This window comes from Primulina huaijiensis, chromosome 15, assembly GCF_012295235.1.
Source record: "Primulina huaijiensis isolate GDHJ02 chromosome 15, ASM1229523v2, whole genome shotgun sequence".
Lineage (NCBI taxonomy): Eukaryota > Viridiplantae > Streptophyta > Magnoliopsida > Lamiales > Gesneriaceae > Primulina > Primulina huaijiensis.
Window position 1 is genome coordinate 5,839,642 of NC_133320.1, and position 18,104 is coordinate 5,857,745.

General features: G+C 31.3%; 1 protein-coding gene across 1 annotated transcript; it reads right to left on the minus strand.

The window, feature by feature from the left end:
* Window positions 1–4,600: 4,600 nt before the first annotated feature.
* On the minus strand, window positions 4,601–6,914 carry LOC140959780 (transcription factor FER-LIKE IRON DEFICIENCY-INDUCED TRANSCRIPTION FACTOR). Its single transcript, XM_073417794.1, has 4 exons — window positions 6,381–6,914; window positions 5,388–5,588; window positions 5,118–5,291; window positions 4,601–4,994 (listed from the first exon to the last, which is right to left on the minus strand). The coding sequence occupies exons 1-4, from the start codon at window positions 6,891–6,893 to the stop codon at window positions 4,878–4,880; spliced, it is 1,005 nt and encodes a 334-aa protein (XP_073273895.1). The 5' UTR covers window positions 6,894–6,914; the 3' UTR covers window positions 4,601–4,877.
* Between the last annotated feature and the right edge of the window lie 11,190 nt (window positions 6,915–18,104).

Consider the following 18,104-nt stretch of genomic DNA (forward strand, 5'->3'; position numbering starts at 1 on the left):
GAGGCATTATTTTATTTCGAAGTCTCCACAGCTTCAAATATGACAAGGGAACAGCCCGGCTTAAGGCCATGTACGAGGGTCGATGAAACACAAATCCTCGGCCCTCGCACGTTGGTATTTCAACATCTTCTCACTACTATAGAAACATGAGATGAAGTTATAAATGAAGACATCATCATGATCAACTTCATATCACCATTATACTTGCTTTAATCATTGTAAAAATAGAGCTGAAAATCCAAAAAAAAATGATTTGCAATAAATATTACCCCAATTTAAAATTAATATTATTGAAGCTAAAACATAATGAGGACTTTATAACATTTGATTTATATTAATGTCACATGAATTTTTTTAAAAAAACTATTAGAATGAAAAATATAAATTTATTATATAATTTTTTTTTTTATCATATTAGAAACTTTCTATTATTCTAAGTTTGATGATTGACAAATAACATCATCGAGCTGTTTCAGGATCAAGCAGCTTATCTATTATAATTTCAGTTTTTCATACCATTGGATCAACTCAAGTCGTTCAGATATAACATCAAGAGTTCAAGCCGTAGATTATCTGAACTGTAGCTGCAAGAGATCATTTGTCATTAGATCGGACCAAGTTTTAATTTCACTACTTATTTTTAAACTGTTAAAAATCCAATCCAATGCAACCGCTTAGATATTAGAAAGGATACTCCAAGTCAACCGTTCGACAAAAGTCAAATATAGAATGATTAAAAAGTATTCTACCAACTCCAGAATGACAGAAAATTGCCTATTTCGTCTATGATTTTTTAGTTTTTTCAGAAGCTAAGAGCTTGAAGTCGCAAAAGCACAATGAACATTCAATGATTATTTAATGATACGTACGTCGACTGAAAGTGAAGTCTCCATTATATAGGGTAACTGTACAAATGATCATTAAAAAACAAATCTAACCATTAGTAAATCTGACAGAAAGTTACCTATTTCGTCTATGATTTTTTCAAATATATATTTGCAAATTTCAAAGTCAAGAACAAGGTTTTTTAGTTGAATCATGATTACGTCTTTCAAATTTGTGTTCTTTCAAGATTCCTGCGTACACATAATAGATCATATTTCAAGTTGGTCAACTAGCACACTCACATCAGAACACATCATATCTTTAAGGATAACTTCATGCTACCCCAACAGTGATACCTCTTGTCCCACATCTTAAAAATTAAATATTTCAAATGAATTTATAATGGACTTACAATGGACTTTATAGCAACTTGGGTTAATCATTTTCGTAAAGCGAGAACGAATACGAAGTAGTTGTTATAAGAGACCATTTTGCAGTCACGCAGAGCTTAGCTGGCTATACCGGCAATTCATGACTAATCTTTTTTGTTAAATATTTGTCTTTTTACAATACGTATATTTTACTATTTGTTCATATCTATCAGTTTTTTTAATTGTCAATTGCATTATATATAATTTATCACTAGTCAAATCAGATCGTTTCCGTATTTATTCATTTTTCAACGGTCTAACTAAGTTAGTCATTCAAGAGTACTTCTTGACAACCTTAAACACAAGGACAACTCAAAGTTTAGAAAAGTTTAAAAACACAAATTTGAATTTGCTCGCTTCAGTTCTACTTTACATGTGACGATCTAAATGTACATAAATTTAAAATTATTATATATGATAGGGAACAAGAAATATCTTCCAGCATTAATTTTTTATTTCAGTTGAAGTAAATTTAGTCGGTTGGTTGGCGAATTCCGAAAGAGAAATATTTGGCCCATAAAGATTGGAATATACCAGTTCTACAACAAAAATGTTTTAAATATTAATTATCAATAATTTTACAACATATTAAATTTAGATATTCCATAATAAAAATTTCAGTTGATTTCTTTATTATTTTATCAAACATTTCATTGCTTCGAGAAGTCAATCCATTTACGGAGATAGTGATTTGTATATACGGATTTTAAGCACTTCATTCGTCAAACATTTTTACATGATCATATATATTTGACTTTTGTAAATTTAATTATATATGTTTTTAAATTTCTCATGTATCTTTCAATTTTTTTTACAATTCTAATCTCTTTTTCATGTGAGTGTTAGATGTGTCATTGTACAGCTCATCATTGAGTTGATGCTATATCAACATCACATGACACCACACAAGCGTCACAGCGAGAAAAAAAAAGAAGGTATAATTTCAAAATAAACAAACAAGCAAGATAGCGGACATAAATTAAATTTGACAATATAGATTATCTGTGAGAATCCGAATTTCCAGCAGCAGCTAACAATATTCAGTAGCAATGCAAAATTTCAGCAGAAGCTAACAATTCCAGCAGCAACTAATATTTCAGAAGCTGATATTTTCCAGAAAATATAATCCAGCAGCAGAAGAGTCCAGTAGCGCGAGATTCCAGCAGACAGCTACTGATTCTGCTTATGACTTGTAACTGAAGTATTTAACATGAAATAAAGGCTATTAATGGCACCATTAATTGTGAGACTAACAGTCAAAATTTTGCCTATAAATAACACCCTCAAATATCTGAAATGATGTTACACAAATATTGAGTTATCACTTGAAATTCGAGCTAAGAGAGTGCATTTTCGAGCAGAAAAATCCAGTAGCGAGAGCAAAGCAGATTTCAGACTTCAACCGAAATTTCTAGCAGATTACGGTAAGTGGACTTATGTATAAATATCTTGAAATCAGTTTGATAATTCATGTTTTGAAGCAAAGTATATGTATTTTTGATCTCTGGTTTTGGAAGCACTGAAACCTAGTGAACTAATGGTAGGAATATATATTCTGAAACATTTCTGATTCCTGATTTTTGATTTCTGGCCTCACCCTTTAGAGGAGAGAACATATAGGGGACTGATATCAGTTTAGCCATGAAATTCACGAACGTGCTCGGTGCTTGCTTGTTAAATTTTAAGTTCCGATTTATATTCTGAAGACTGTTATTCCTGAATACTGATTTCTGTTCTGAAAGTAAGAGTTTCTGTATTACTGTTTCTGTTAAAATGGTTTTGAAAACTGAGAGTTATTCCCGCCCCCACTTACTGATTGACGACCATATCACTCACCCACCAAATCCATCTCAAATAAGAACGAGGAAGAATCGTTAGAAAAAGAAGACCAGAACCAGTTCTGGGGCTGGTGAAGAAGACTGTTATTTTTCAGTTCTAAGTTATGTTTTCTTCCGTATCTGTTAAGACATTGTTATGTCTGGTTTTACATTTCCGCTGTAAAACATTAGTTATTCGAATCTGTATCAGACATTGAAATATTCAGTATTATGAATAAAAGACTGGTTTTTGAATTTTGTACTTATGAAGCTTATTGTTTTCGAATGTAAATTTGATAGCAACGTCGGTGTCGACCAACCCCATCCCTGGGGCGTGACATTATCAGAATCGCAAACACACACTTATATATAATAGAAAAATTTAAGGGAAAGTAAATTATGTTTTTACTATGAGATTTCTCATCACATCTATTATAAGTTGGAAGTTATACTAAATAAATAAGTTGAATATTATTGTCATGTCGACGTCACATTACCGCTGCATCAACACTGTAGATATCAGAGTCAAATCGAGAAAATGAATAAAATTGAAAAAATATAAAGATAGAAAACTAATATCAACATTTGATAACATGGATCACAAAAATTATATAGAGACATATACAAAATCAAAATTATAATTTCTAATAAATTGAAAATGTCTCACAGTAAAGGACATATTAACATGACAATAATGTTCAACAGGTATGATTTTTTATTGATAAAATATTAATATGACAATTATCATGTTCAACCCCTTCAACTTTTATGGTTTAAACTTTTTGAACCAAAATTTTCTTTCATTCAACTAAAATTTCTTGGTATATTATCCCATTTTAATTTTCAAACACATTGCAGTTACCCAAAAACTGAAATTCACCCCCAAGAAATGTTATTTTCTCAATGGAAAAAAATGTTCTAGTTTCTTCACGATATAATTTACCACGCCATTAATATTTTAACACAAAATTTGAGTAGTATCAACTATATATCGGAATAATCAGTTGGTTAATTCAAACTTGAATTCGAAATCAGAATTTATTCAAGGTAAAAACTTGTGTGAGACGGTCCACGGATCGTATTTTGTGAGACATATCTTTTATTTAGGTCATCCATGAAAAAGTATTACTTTTTATTGTGAATATCGATTTGTAGGGTTGACCTGCCTCACAGATAAAAATTCGTGAGACCGTCTCACAAGAGACATACTCTTTATTCAATATAATTACGTTTGATCTCGAGCTTCATCAAACATGCACGAACGACTTTTGTTGCAACTCCAAATTTGCCGCTATGGTGTTGGCTACCAAAACATGCATGAATTGAAGTGCTAGCCTCATGCCAAGTACAAGCAAAATAATGTTTTATTTACCAGTTTAGTGTGGTTTGCTGGCTATTAGCCCGTGTGTTTAACAACTGGTGGCTATGGGTGGTTATATCATAATTAAAAAATAAGGTTAAGTTACTTTTTTTCCTTTTCTTGAAACAGCAACTACTTTTCATTCATCTTTAATTTGCCAAGTGAAAAAGTATTGACAGTACAACCTATCAAAGAAAATCCTTTATAAACCTTATGAAATCTTTTTTCACAAAGCAACTTGGGATAGATACGACAATAATATCCCTATCCCACTCCCATGTTAAGTTCAGATTCCGGCTTCCTATTTTAATTAGTGCTCAATTACATACTGAGCACCCCTTTTTGTTTAGGTTCTCCTTTCAAGTAAAAATGATGCGATTTGGGGTAAACCAATTCATATTGCATGATGCAAGACTGTCATATTCCATCGGTCCTCGAAGAGATTCAGAAGTAGGCAGAGTCGAAGGCGGATGTTTCGAAATCGAACCCTTGCTCAAGAAAGGTGCCAGCAATCCACACCTTCAAATCTGACAAGTTCATTCCCAATTCACGTTCTTTAATCTGTTTTTCCATCCAACATTGAAATTCCAGATTTAGTTTATCGTCGTTTCAACATAACCTCAAAAAGATTATAATTACGACAATGAAAGAACGAACGATGTCGAAAAAATGATATATTCTCACATGACAAGTGAATGTCAGCACATAATTATCTTCAAAAGCAGCCAAGTTAGAGCTTTGTACGTGAAAGCTTGGCAGTGAATCAAGAGCCCTATAAAGGAGCGCCGCAACACCTTTGTCTTTGTTGGACACTACTTTCACGTAAAACCCTTTTTCCTCTACTTGAAACACATTTATCTGCAAATTTATTTAGCAACTCTTAACTTTAAAATTATGTTATACAGTCATTTTATTGGTATAGATAGATGTAGCATCAAATATATATAATATTACCTTTGATATTCTCTTCGCTATGGGATAGAAATTTGTTGCATCCATTTTCTTGGAATCTTGAATGGTTTTCACTTGGTATTTGTTATCTTGTATCGTGAAAGAAGACTCGAGATCAGCAATATCAGATTTAAGCCTTTTAAGTTGCATTTGCAAGTCTTGTAAATATAATACTGCGTCCCCAACTATTGAAGCCTTGTCCATCTGAATCCACAAATGGTAAAATCATATAGATTCATTACTAAATCATCATTATTGCAATCTCAAGCAAGAAGCCCATAAAAACTAAGCTCTAATATATATTCAATTAAAAAATAGACAACTTTTTATTAAAAAAATTATTCAAATAAAATTACATCTACACAAAAAAAATAAGTTATTAAAATGAGAAAACGATTTTTTTTTTGGTCCATTAACTTGTCCAATTTTGGGTTTTGATCAATTGAGTTTTTAAAGTTTGATTTTAGTACACTATAGCTAACTTTTAATTTTCGACTGTTTTGATTCAATTGCTTACATGAAATATGACAACTCAACTATTTTCGATGTCATATCACCATTTCTCGATCCCATAACTGAAAATTAAAAGTTAGTTGACTAAAATCCAAAATTGAACAAGTTAGTGGACCCAAAAAATTATTTCCCTATTAAAATTATTACTTATTTTAAAAAAGTAATGTAACTAAATGCATGCATCACAAAGCAAGGGTTATTAATTAATTGCTATTGAACAACATATGAGTGTTGTTTATGTGCATAATTAGGCAGGCATATGCCCCCACTTGGGATAATCTTGACAAGTAATATGAAAAAATCTTGACTAATTCATGTTGGTTGACATTTACATTAAATATGTAGATTGATTTTGTGTAAATTAAATATCTTATAGTTTCATAACTAAGAGAAATTATGGAAAGTAGCTTTGCAATGCCTCGAAAAGTAAGTGAATTATAGGTAAATTTTTTTTTTTTTTTGAAATATCGATCATATACGAACCTTGGTAATGTTAGGGACCAAAGATCGCAACGCATAGAGCTTCTCCTTCATCCGGCCTCTCCTTTTCCGCTCCGAAATCAGAGTTCGTGACCGATCAGCTTTGTTACCTTTCTTCTTCGCAGCCGCTGCACCAGTGGCAGTGGTGCCCGACGATTCATCCCCATCCACTATTTCCTCCGCCTCAGCTTCAACCTCAGAAAATTTATTCAACGCATTATTATTATTACTATTACTATTACTATCAATATGATTCATTGGAATATCGAAATCAAACAACTCTAACGGCGGTGCCGATGAAAAAATCTGGTCGTCAGCCAAACCAGCGCAGCCAGTATTGTGCTGATCACCGCCGTAGCCAAGAACGTTAGAGTTTATAGCAGAATCTGCGACATTTTCGCCGCGGATGAGGTCAATAAACTGATCGAAAATGGCTTCATCCATGAAATCTATTAACCCAAAATCATTATGTTCTTGAAACGGGAATGTTTCCAATCCATAATGATTTCTATCCATCTTCTAAGTAATTAGGAAAACTATTATGTTGGTTGCTGGTGGTCATAGAGTATATTTATAGAAGGATAGTGTGAAAAGAATCGAAAAAAGGTATATTGGATGTATTTATTTAAATTAAATTATTATTTTTTAGTTGAATTTAAATTAAATCTTTGAGTTGACAAAGATGTTTCCATAGTACACAACTTGTTTATTAATGTTTAATGACATTAATGGTATGTTAGACTTAAATTTGTAGAGTTTATTTTAGTGNTTTGTATATATATTAAATTATCTCAATTCTGTGTTGCATAAATAAGTTTCGGAATTGATTTTTTCTCATTGTAATATGAAAAGAGTTTAACTACATGCTTTTAGTGAAATCTCGAGATTGCTGAAAAAACTCCACGAAAAAAATTGATAAATTAAATCCACATGTTTCCAAATGTTGAGAAAACGTACCCCTAAAAACACGTATAGACAAGAACGTGTGTGTCCAAGATTTGAAAACATTTTTTTCATTAGGGGTTTTTAGAAATATCGAGATTTTACAAGGATAATGTATGCAATTAACCCATAAAAATACAAAATTTTGTTAATATTTCTATTATTTATTTCAAATTAATTATAGGGTTCAACGCTACATATGCTATAATTTTGAACGGGTTATATTATCTTATATTATAAGAGCTATGTATCTGTTGAGTACAATAATTGAAACGTCACTTTTGAGTTGTACGATTTAAAATATTTGAATTGTATTATTAACATCAGCTATAACTTTTAGTAGGGCTGGGAAAATATACCGAAATATCGAAATACCGAAATAAAAAAAAAAAGAATAAGATATTGTAGGACTAAGAGTTCTTCGTTTTACTAAAAGTTAGGGGTGGGTACGGTACGGTATACGGTACCGTGGTTCGGTACGGTATACCGTACCGTACCCACCCCTAACTTTTAGTAAAACGAAGAACTCTTAGTCCTACAATATCTTATTCTTTTTTAATTGATTTTGAAGTAGATTCGTAAATTTTGAATATGTCCATTAATTAATAGTTCATATATTGATTGAATTAATAGTAAAATTCATTTGTAAGATCATAAATTTTGCATTTGTCCATTAATTAAGATCTATTTCTATTAAGAATATGTCAAAATCAATATTAGTAAGATCTAGCGCTTACCATTAGGCTAAAAGTTATAGCTATTAGTCAAGACACAATTTTATTTCTTTATACTTGTGCCAACGCAGAGCCTCATACTAAATGACAGATGGACATGAAGGGTTGCGCCTACTTGAGTGCCGATGAGTCGGGCTGTTAGGTCCATAAGTCCGAGGAGGGTGTGCCTATATTCTGGTGTTGTCTCATGTTTCTTAGAGATCAATCTTACTATTTTCCTACCGTTGTCCCAGTCACAAGTAGAGACAATATTAACCGTTAAGATATGTTGTCGCTCTTTTAGGTTTCACTTAGTCAATCAGATCAAGCAGCACAATGTAAACAGCTTGACGCACGAGATATTCTCATGATGTCACTTATCTTAGCGTTACTTTTACTATGTATGTTTAACCGAACACATACGATCTGGATATTATTAGCGAATGGAGAAATTGCAAATATTGTTATGTAATTGTTATGTTTTAGTTTTTGAAGGCATCAAATTTTGTTTTAATGAAAAAAGTTGATCTTTTCTTTTCGGAATAATGACATTATGCAAAACGCGTGTGTTAGTAATATCTAATATCACGTCAATAGTTAATATCCAACATCATGTTACTAATGTTCGTACCTTATAAGTAATAATCATTGATACATTAACACTTCGGTTAAAAATAATTAAAAGGAAAACAAAAATAATTTATTTTGTCGAGTCACAGTTTGATGACTTACAATGTCAAATATTAAAACTAAGAGTGAGAAAAAATATCGAATTTTTGGTATACCGAAGTTACCGTACTGAAAAATACCGAATTTATCGAAATTTTTGGTATGCCGAAATTTTCGGTACGGTATGGTACCGATACCGAAATATTTGGTACGATAACGATATATAATTTGAAATTTTCGGTATATACCGAAATAATATATATAAATTAAAATTATATAATACTTTTAAATAATAAAGTTAAATTTTTAAGAAATATAAGATATTTTTTTGTATAAAACGATAAATATCGATACCGTACCAAAATAAAGAATTTAACTTCTGTTTAGACTCATCATGTTGACATAGTCTAAATCAAAGTTCAGTGAAAAAACTTGAGTCATAGTTAAGAATTTAAACTGTTGAGAAGTCTTATCTTTGTTGTCTAATCTTACAGTTAGTTAGAGGACTGGATGTTGGGCCTCGACTTGTTAAAAAGTTGACAGGCTTCAGAAATCACAGGACCTCAGATATTGTTACAAAGATAGCGAATGAAGAAGTCGCACATGTTGCGGTTGAAGTTTATTGGTGTTCATTGATGTCTTGGATCTCCAGATACATATTGCGGTTGATGTTTATTATCTTGATGGATTTGTTTTGTATATCTTTCCTGGTCTCTTTGACTGTCTTGAAGAATTTGTTTAGTATTGGTAATCACTAGCCTTATAATTACAAGAGAATGAATTTTTATATATTTATACTTTCGATATGATGGTGTTTTACCGATACTGTACCAAAACTTCAGCATACCGACTTTTCGGTATATCGAAAATTCGGTACGGTAACGGTATTATTTTTCTCACACCAATATTTTCGGTATGATATATGTTATCCGAAATTTCGATACGGTATATCGTACCGACTACCTCTAATTAAAACGATTAACTTATAAAACATATTTCGAAAATTTTCTGGGACATGTTGGCATTGTTTTTTCGTGTTGTGTGAGTTAAAATAAAAAAACTTGCTGGGTTTTGTAAAGATCTTTAATTATTTTAAAAAAATATATGAAACATGTTGTTTAGTTGACTTTGTAGCATCCCAACAAAGTTAAAGTTCTAATGTCTACTCCATTTTTTTTCCTACGCCTTTCTCCTGTACGCTGTATCTACTCCTGGCATCTTACTATAATATGAAATTAAAAATTTATAAATTACTTGATATTACTATCCTACATTTTGATAGTGGTCCAAAACTGTGATAAAATAGTAAAACAAGATATAAAATTATGAATAATTAATCTTATGAAGAAATATATATATATAGGAATATGTCTCATGTGAGATGATCTCACAAAGCTACATCCGTGTGGTATGTCGACTCGATCAATATATAAAGTGAAAAGAATACTTTTGATATAAAAAATAATAAGAAANATATATATAATTGATCTAATGAGCACCAACAGTTGACACTTATGTCAGCATCACTGAGGTAACGTCTATCTATTGGATGTTTCAATAGGTGTACTCCATCTCAGCAGTGCTCATATAGGTGTCCACAATGGGTGCCTTGGAAATTATATATATTATTGTTCATATGTACGTGTTGTGTGTTTGTATTATTAGTTTGTTTAGTAATATGATTTGTGATTACTTATTATATTTAATTATTATTTGTATGACAATGATGTGACTATATTAAATATGTAACTTGTAAGAGATAATGTGTGAATATTTGAATTTTTAAAAAGTTGATATTAATTTGTAAGAGATAATGTAAGAATATCTTAGGGGTAATTCGTAAAAATCAATTGATATCACAACACACACTAAATTCTGGCAATATAAGGGAATCTTGTTTAAAATAATAATAAGATAGATGTATATTAACTATCTTTATTAGCACCGGCCATGGTCACTTAGCAACCATTATTGTGCTGCTCACGAAAACTTAAATCTTATTTAGACAATACTAAGTGAATAAAGCAACGTAGGCATACAGAATATGTTTTTTACATTATATATATATTTAAATTCATTTATCTAAATAATTATAAATTAAGTTCATCTAATAAATTTTATTTTTCAAAATTAATTATTGGCGATGGAGTCAGAGTGGAGCCAAGACTAGATACATGGGGGGCCAAGATCAAATGTGTTGGGATCATATTAGAGTTTAGAAAAGATGAATAAATTTTTTTTTAAAAAAAAATGTAAATTTGAACTGTTCTTTACAGTTTTTAGGCTGTTAAGAGATATTCTTGAATGACTAGTTTTGTTGGACCATTGAAAAATAGATAAGCGAGGAAACGGTTTGACTTGACAAGTGATAAACTATATAAAGCGGTTTCGCAGTTTAACAAGAAACAACTTAAAATATGATTTGTAAAAATGTAAAGTGCATCGTGAAATAACATAAAAAATTTTTATGGATATTAGGAGATAATACTCATATGTCACCACTTTTTCTACTTAGGAATATTTCCACTAAAAGACTTTGATTTTACAACGCCTTGTAATAACCCACCTCAGGTAAGACTTATTGCTGCATAAGCTGAAACTCATAATGATCAATTTACAAATTTGTATGTTTAAGAACCCATGGTTCACTAGAAAAATAATACAAAAATTCAATGATCAGTTTTGACTGTTTGAGTTGGAAATATAGCACAAATTAATCCTTGGACATATGATAGAGTCTAATATGTATGTGCTTTGAGCAGCTTGAAATAAGTGTGCTCTAAACTCTTGGAAAAATGCAGGCTTGAGAAATAATCAAATTGTAAGGCAGTTTTTTCGGTAATCTATTCTCTTTGAAATTTACATATTTACAGTTGAAAATCTCCAATTATCAGATTTGATTTTCAACGATCATCTGTACTATCACCCGACAGAATAAACATGTCTCTTTCAATTATCGCATGTATCATTAAATGCTTATTTAATGTTCCTTCTCTTTTGTGACTTTAATATCTTGTTTTTCCTAAAGTTGACACCTTATGTCCGAAAATGGCGACATCCTGCTATTCGGAAGTTGGTAGGATACTGTGTAAACATTCTAAATAATGACTTTTGATCGTCATTATTTGGCCTCTTGCAATCTGCAATGAAATGACCTTGTTTTCTATGGTTAAAACATGATTGATTATCATCAGTTTGATCCTTTTTACGATAAGAGTTGAATTTAGACTGATTTTTCATCATAAATTTTTTAACAAATAAAGACATAGCCTTATTTCTTATATGATCCATAGAGCTTCTTCATTGGCGATTGGAATTGGGGTTGTGGAGGCTAGAGCTTTAGTTGGTTGTGATGTGGATGGCTTCTTTTCTGTCAGGATCTTCCGTTCAAACTCATATGCTTTAAGATCATCAAACAAGTCGTACAGCTCGAGTTTGTTGAGATCATTGGACTCTCGCATAAGGCAGTGCTCTCATAAACTTGAAGGCAATTTTTTTGTTTAGAATATTACAAAGAGAGGAATGTTCAATAACGATACTACTAAATGTTCATCAAAATCATTAAGAGTCTTTCCAGGATTCATTTTAGCATTATCAAACTTTGGATTGCAATGTTCAGCTTGTTCTCCTTTGTTTGATCGTTGCCTTCACAAAGTTGTGTCAACTTCTCCCAAATTTCTTTGGTTGTAGTACAAGTCTTTATCTTGTTGAACATGTTCTTTTCTAAGATCTCATAGATAATGTATTTGGCCACATTATCGAGTATGGCCTTTTTTTATCCTCAGCCATCCATTCAGACTGGTGTTTCTCGATCATCTATGTAGCACCATCAGATAATGCAACTGTTGTATCGGTTTTAAATATCTTCATTGGACTGTCGGTGATGACTACCACATATTATCGTCTCGGGCTTCTAAATGTGTCTGCATTCAAATTTTCCAATCATCGTAATCTTCTTTGAAAAACATCGGAATCTTGTTAAAAGATGTCACTTTAAACTATAGTTATCATAGTTCAAGAAAAAACCCGCTCTGTTACTACTTGTTGGGATCAAATTAAAGTTTAGAGGGGTGAATAAACTCTTTTAAAATTCAAAACTTTAAATTTTTCTTAATAGTTTTTAGACTATTAAAATATATTCTTGAACGACTAGTTTTTTGGAAAACTGAAATATAGATAAGTGTGGAAAGTGTCCGGCTTGACCAGTGATAAATTATATAAAGTGATTTGGCAGTTTACCAAGAAATGGTTTGAAATATAATTTGTAAGAATATAAAATTCTATAGGTCATCAATTTAGAAAGGTTTCTACTAAAATATTTTAGTTTACAACGTTTTGTAACAATCCACTTCATCAGGATTTATCACTATCTATGATGAAACTCTTAGATATCACTTTACAAATTTGGATATTTAAGAACTTTTGTTTATCAAGAAAAACAATACAAAAACCCAACAGTCAGTACTGACGACTTGAGTTTGAAATGTAGCATATATTGATCCTTGAAGATCTAATATATTTGAAAATCTCCGACAGTCGGATCTACTTTTAAATGATCATTTGTACTATCACTCGATAGAATGAACATGTCTTTTTCATTCGCCGTACATATCATTGAATTCTTATTTAATATTTCTTGTGCTTTTGTGATTTTAAGCTCTTGCTTTTCATAAAGTTGACACATCTTGTCTGAAATAGGTAATTTTATGTCATTCGGAGTTGGTAGGATACTTGTAAACATTCTAAATAGGCCAGACTTTACACGACTTGAATTTGAGTATGCTATAAGAAATAACTCATTTCTATACAGTGGCAGTACGGTTGGATTTTCAATGGTTTGAACGCATATAGTGCCGATCCGATCAGTTTAACATATGAAATTTTGCAGCTAGAGTTCAGACAATCTGTAACTTGACTTTTTTTTTTGTCAAAACGGCTTGATCGATCTTCTGGTGCTCTGGTCTGAACGGCTTGAACTAATCCAGCGTTCTGAAAACCTGACAAAATAATAAAAAAGCGGCTGGACCTGAAATATCTCGATGCTGTTAATTTTTCAATCGCCAAAATTAATGATAACAAGAATATTCTAACAAAACATCATAAAAATCTATTATTTATTATATATGTCACTACAACAAAAATGGCTTTTCGCAGCGCGCAAATTCGTTTTTCGCAGCGCACATTGCACGCTGCAAAGTTCTAAGCTGTTGAAAGTTCAAGATTATCCGCAGCGTACATGTGCGCGCTGTTAATCTTATTATCCGCTGTGTGTATATGCACGCCGTTAATACTATTATCTGCAGCGTGCAATGTACGCCGTTAATAATCAGTGCAAAATCTAATTTTAACCGTCGCTAAATTTATAGGCGACGGTTTTTAAACGGTCTCTAAGTTTAGCGACAGTTTTAAAACGGTCGATACATTTAGCGACGGGATTTCATAATCCGTCGTTAATCTTTTCGTTAAAATAAAAAAAATTTACTTTTATAATTTAATAAATTTTTTAAAAAAACTTACAATCTAATAACAATACCCGTGATTTTTAATAATATTTACAAAGTAAGTAAAAATTGAAACAAAAAAGTACACTAAATCGAAATTAAAATCCTAAAATCGAAACTAAAATCCTAAAATCGTAAGAACAATTCTGAGTGTTGTGAAGAAATGGGAAGGAAATGCGGATATTTATAGACCATTAGCGACGTTTGTAATAAAACCTTCGCCGATTTAAAATTTTGCGACGGGTAAAATAAATCCGTCGCTAAATATAGCGACGATTAATGCTTAGTTGTCGCTAAATTTGGCGACGGTTATTTTAAACCGTTGCTAGTTTTAAATCGGCGACGGTTTAATAAAAACTGTCGCTAATAGCGACGGTTTTAATAGTACCGTCGCTAAATTTAAATCGGCGACGGGTAAATAAACCGTCGCTAAATGATGGCGCACTCATTTTTCACGGCGTGCTTATATATGCACGCTGTTAAAAAAAATTTTATTTTTTTTAAAAAAAATGATTTACTATTAACAGCGCACATAAACATGCACGCCGTTAATAATATTATTAACAGCGTGCCTTTATTGTGCGCTGCGAAAATTGCATAAGTTATTAACAGCTCACATATAACTACCGCATTACTATCCGCAGCGTGCTTTTAATGCACGCTGTTGATGACGTGCTGCGGAAAATCATTTTTCTTGTAGTGTGTTTAACAAAAAATACATCAATACCCACCATCGAAGATTCCAAAATATATCATGTTTCCCAAATCAATTAGAATTTTAGAACGAATCTCTTGTGTATCACGAAAATAATTTATAAGTGAATCTATTCAATATACACTTGCAAACAATCATTAAGAAATCCATCTTCCATCTTATTGTGAAACGTGTTCTTGACTATATTCATAGCAGAAAAAGTATGCTCTGTTGTAGTCATTGAAACTGAAAAAGTGAGATCAAGTGTTGTGACTTTAAACACAAGAAGATAAATTTCTGATTTTCTAGTTTTCATTAACTATTGACATAAATCACAAACACCACAGTCTTGCACGCAACAAAATCTCCATCATCACCCCTCAAAACCATGCCACTTTCAGTAGATTTTTTTGTCATTAAACACAGTTGAGTCCACATTTCACTCGTAGGAGTTGACAACTGGTTTATGCCAGATTTTACAACATGTCGGATTCAACACCTTCTCATTCATACCCTCTTCCTGCCATTTCGTCGCCATCCGATCGGTCTCATCTTTCTGTTTTTATATATGTTCTATACTCAGTACCCTACATATTCTTCTTTTCATATACAAAAAAATTTAAGAACTGGTTTTAATCTTGAGTTTTTTATATATATAAAACTTATTTCACCACACGGCCACACATCTTCAAATATCTTGAAATGTTAGACAATTTTTTAGAGAATTAAAAATTAAAGAATTGGGACTATTCACTAGTGTTGTTTACAATGATCAATTTTGAATTTTTAAAGATAAATCAGAGTATCTTCATGCGCTTGAATTCCCAACAATAAATTTTTTCAACAAAAAAAAAAAGAGAAAATTCTACAAACAAGCAAATATCATGTAAAAAAAATAAAATTCATATCAATACTCAGTGAAGCTTTAATGAAAAACAAAATTATCAATTAAAAAAAAACTTAATACCTGCAAATTATTGATGAAAGTCTTGAATTTTGTTATTTGTTGAATAGAAGTTATAGTTTTTTACTTTGAAGGTGACGACCACGCACGACCGATGAGTTGGTATTGTAATTTGTATATGGTTAGAAATTAAAATTAGTATTTGTGATATTGATGTTAATTTTATAAACATATATTGGGTTTTTAATTATTTATTTATTAATCAATTTTGACATTAAAATTGTAAATTTATATATTTGAAATATCTAATATACCTAATTTCTACAAATATTTTTTTAAAAAAAGACTAACACACATATATACTAGTAATTATAATTTTGGGCCTCCTAAAAAATGGGATCCTAAGACGACCACTTCGTTCACTATCTTATGTACTAGTCTGATTACATTGCAACAAAACTACTTGAAAGTCACCAAGTCCTACAACAACTCAAGCATTATGTCAAAAATTTCAAATTTTAAGATCTATTTGGCTGAAAATTTAATTTCTCATAAAATCGCGGTGGTTTTCTCGATGACTAATGTAGAAGCAAGGAGCTCATGGAGATTTTCCGACGAGCAGCAGTGACAACAACGATGAGTTAGCAGTAGCGGAGATGTGATTAGGGCTAAGCTGGATCCATGCAGTGGGTCGCGGGTTCGGTCCATGGGTCTTCGGGCCATGGGCAGTGAACCGAGTCATGATCCGTGGGTTTCAGTTTTGGGCACTATTTGATGTTTTGGGTCATGTTTTGGATGAGTAGCTTGGATTGATGAGTTATAGAATAAACAAGACAATTATTGTATGCATCACTCATTTAATTTTTTTAAATTTCAGAAAAATGTCTGAAAATTCATTGTCTATGATTTTAATTGACAACCAATTAGTTGAAAAAAATTACATTGATTGGAAACACAACTTGATTATTGTCTTAAATTGTTGCGAAACGGACATATATATGTGCTCGTTGAACCTTTTTCATCTGTGTGTATGGAAGAGTCCACAACAACTCAAAGGCGGATCTGTTCTGATGAGATGACTTGCATGTTGCTATATTTTGGGATCCATCTCAAATGTGTAGTAACAGAAATATCAGAATAGTCATGATGATCTGTATGTCTTAAAACATGTTGACAGCTCATTGCATCACACTAAATCCGACAAACAAATAAAATTATCTCCCATTAATGAAACCTGTTTTTGGCACTTGATACTTGGTCGTATAAACCTTATTAGGATTCAAAGGTTGGTAAAAGATGATCATTTAAGTGATTTAATTGTAGAAATCATTGCCCGTGATGAGTGAGAGATCCTTTAAATCTAAAAGACATAGAGCCAGTGACTCTAAATAACAACCCACGCAAATGAGACTATTATCTGTTGTCATTAAATTTACTACAATAGGTTTTTATGATAAATAAGAAAAGAATTTTTTTTCCTAAATTGATAATTATATTTTTGTAAAGTTTGACACAAATTCGACCTACTAACAGTCTAAATTGATAATGATATTTTTGTAAAGTTAAATTGGTGACACAAATTCGAATCACTAACAGTTGACCAGAATTGTTGGCGTGACATATATCTTACATCTAAGCAAAGTCCAGTGCATTAATAATTTTGTGTAGATAAAAATTTGTGTGAGATGTATCTCTTATTTGGGTCATTTATGAAAAAATATTACTTTTTATGCTAAGAATATTACTTTTTATTGTGAATATCGATAGGGTTGATTTGTCTCATAGCTAAAGATTTGTGAGACCGTATCACAAGATACTTACTCTTTTTTGTAAACTTCATGATTAGAAATATCAAAAAAAAAAAAAACTTGCAAAATATGAGATCAAAAATAAAAAAATGTATAAATTACATGACAAAAATATTATTTTCATTTGAAAATATTTATGATTATTTTATTATATTTTGTAATCACTATTTAAAAATAATAATAATAATAATAATGACGCAACCATGTTAAATATATTTGTAAAGTATATAGATAATATGTGAATTTTTCAAATCATGAAAATGGATGAGTCACGGTAGTTGCGGGCAATTTATAAATTTATTCAAGAGTAGGTCTCTTGTGAGACGGTCTCACGAATCTTTATATGTGAGACGAGTCAACCCTACCGATATTCACAATAAAAAGTAATACTCTTAGCATAAAAGGTAATATTTTTTCATGGATGACCCAAATAAGATATCCGTCTCACAAATTACGACTCGTGAGACCGTCTCACACAAGTTTTTGCCTTTATTCA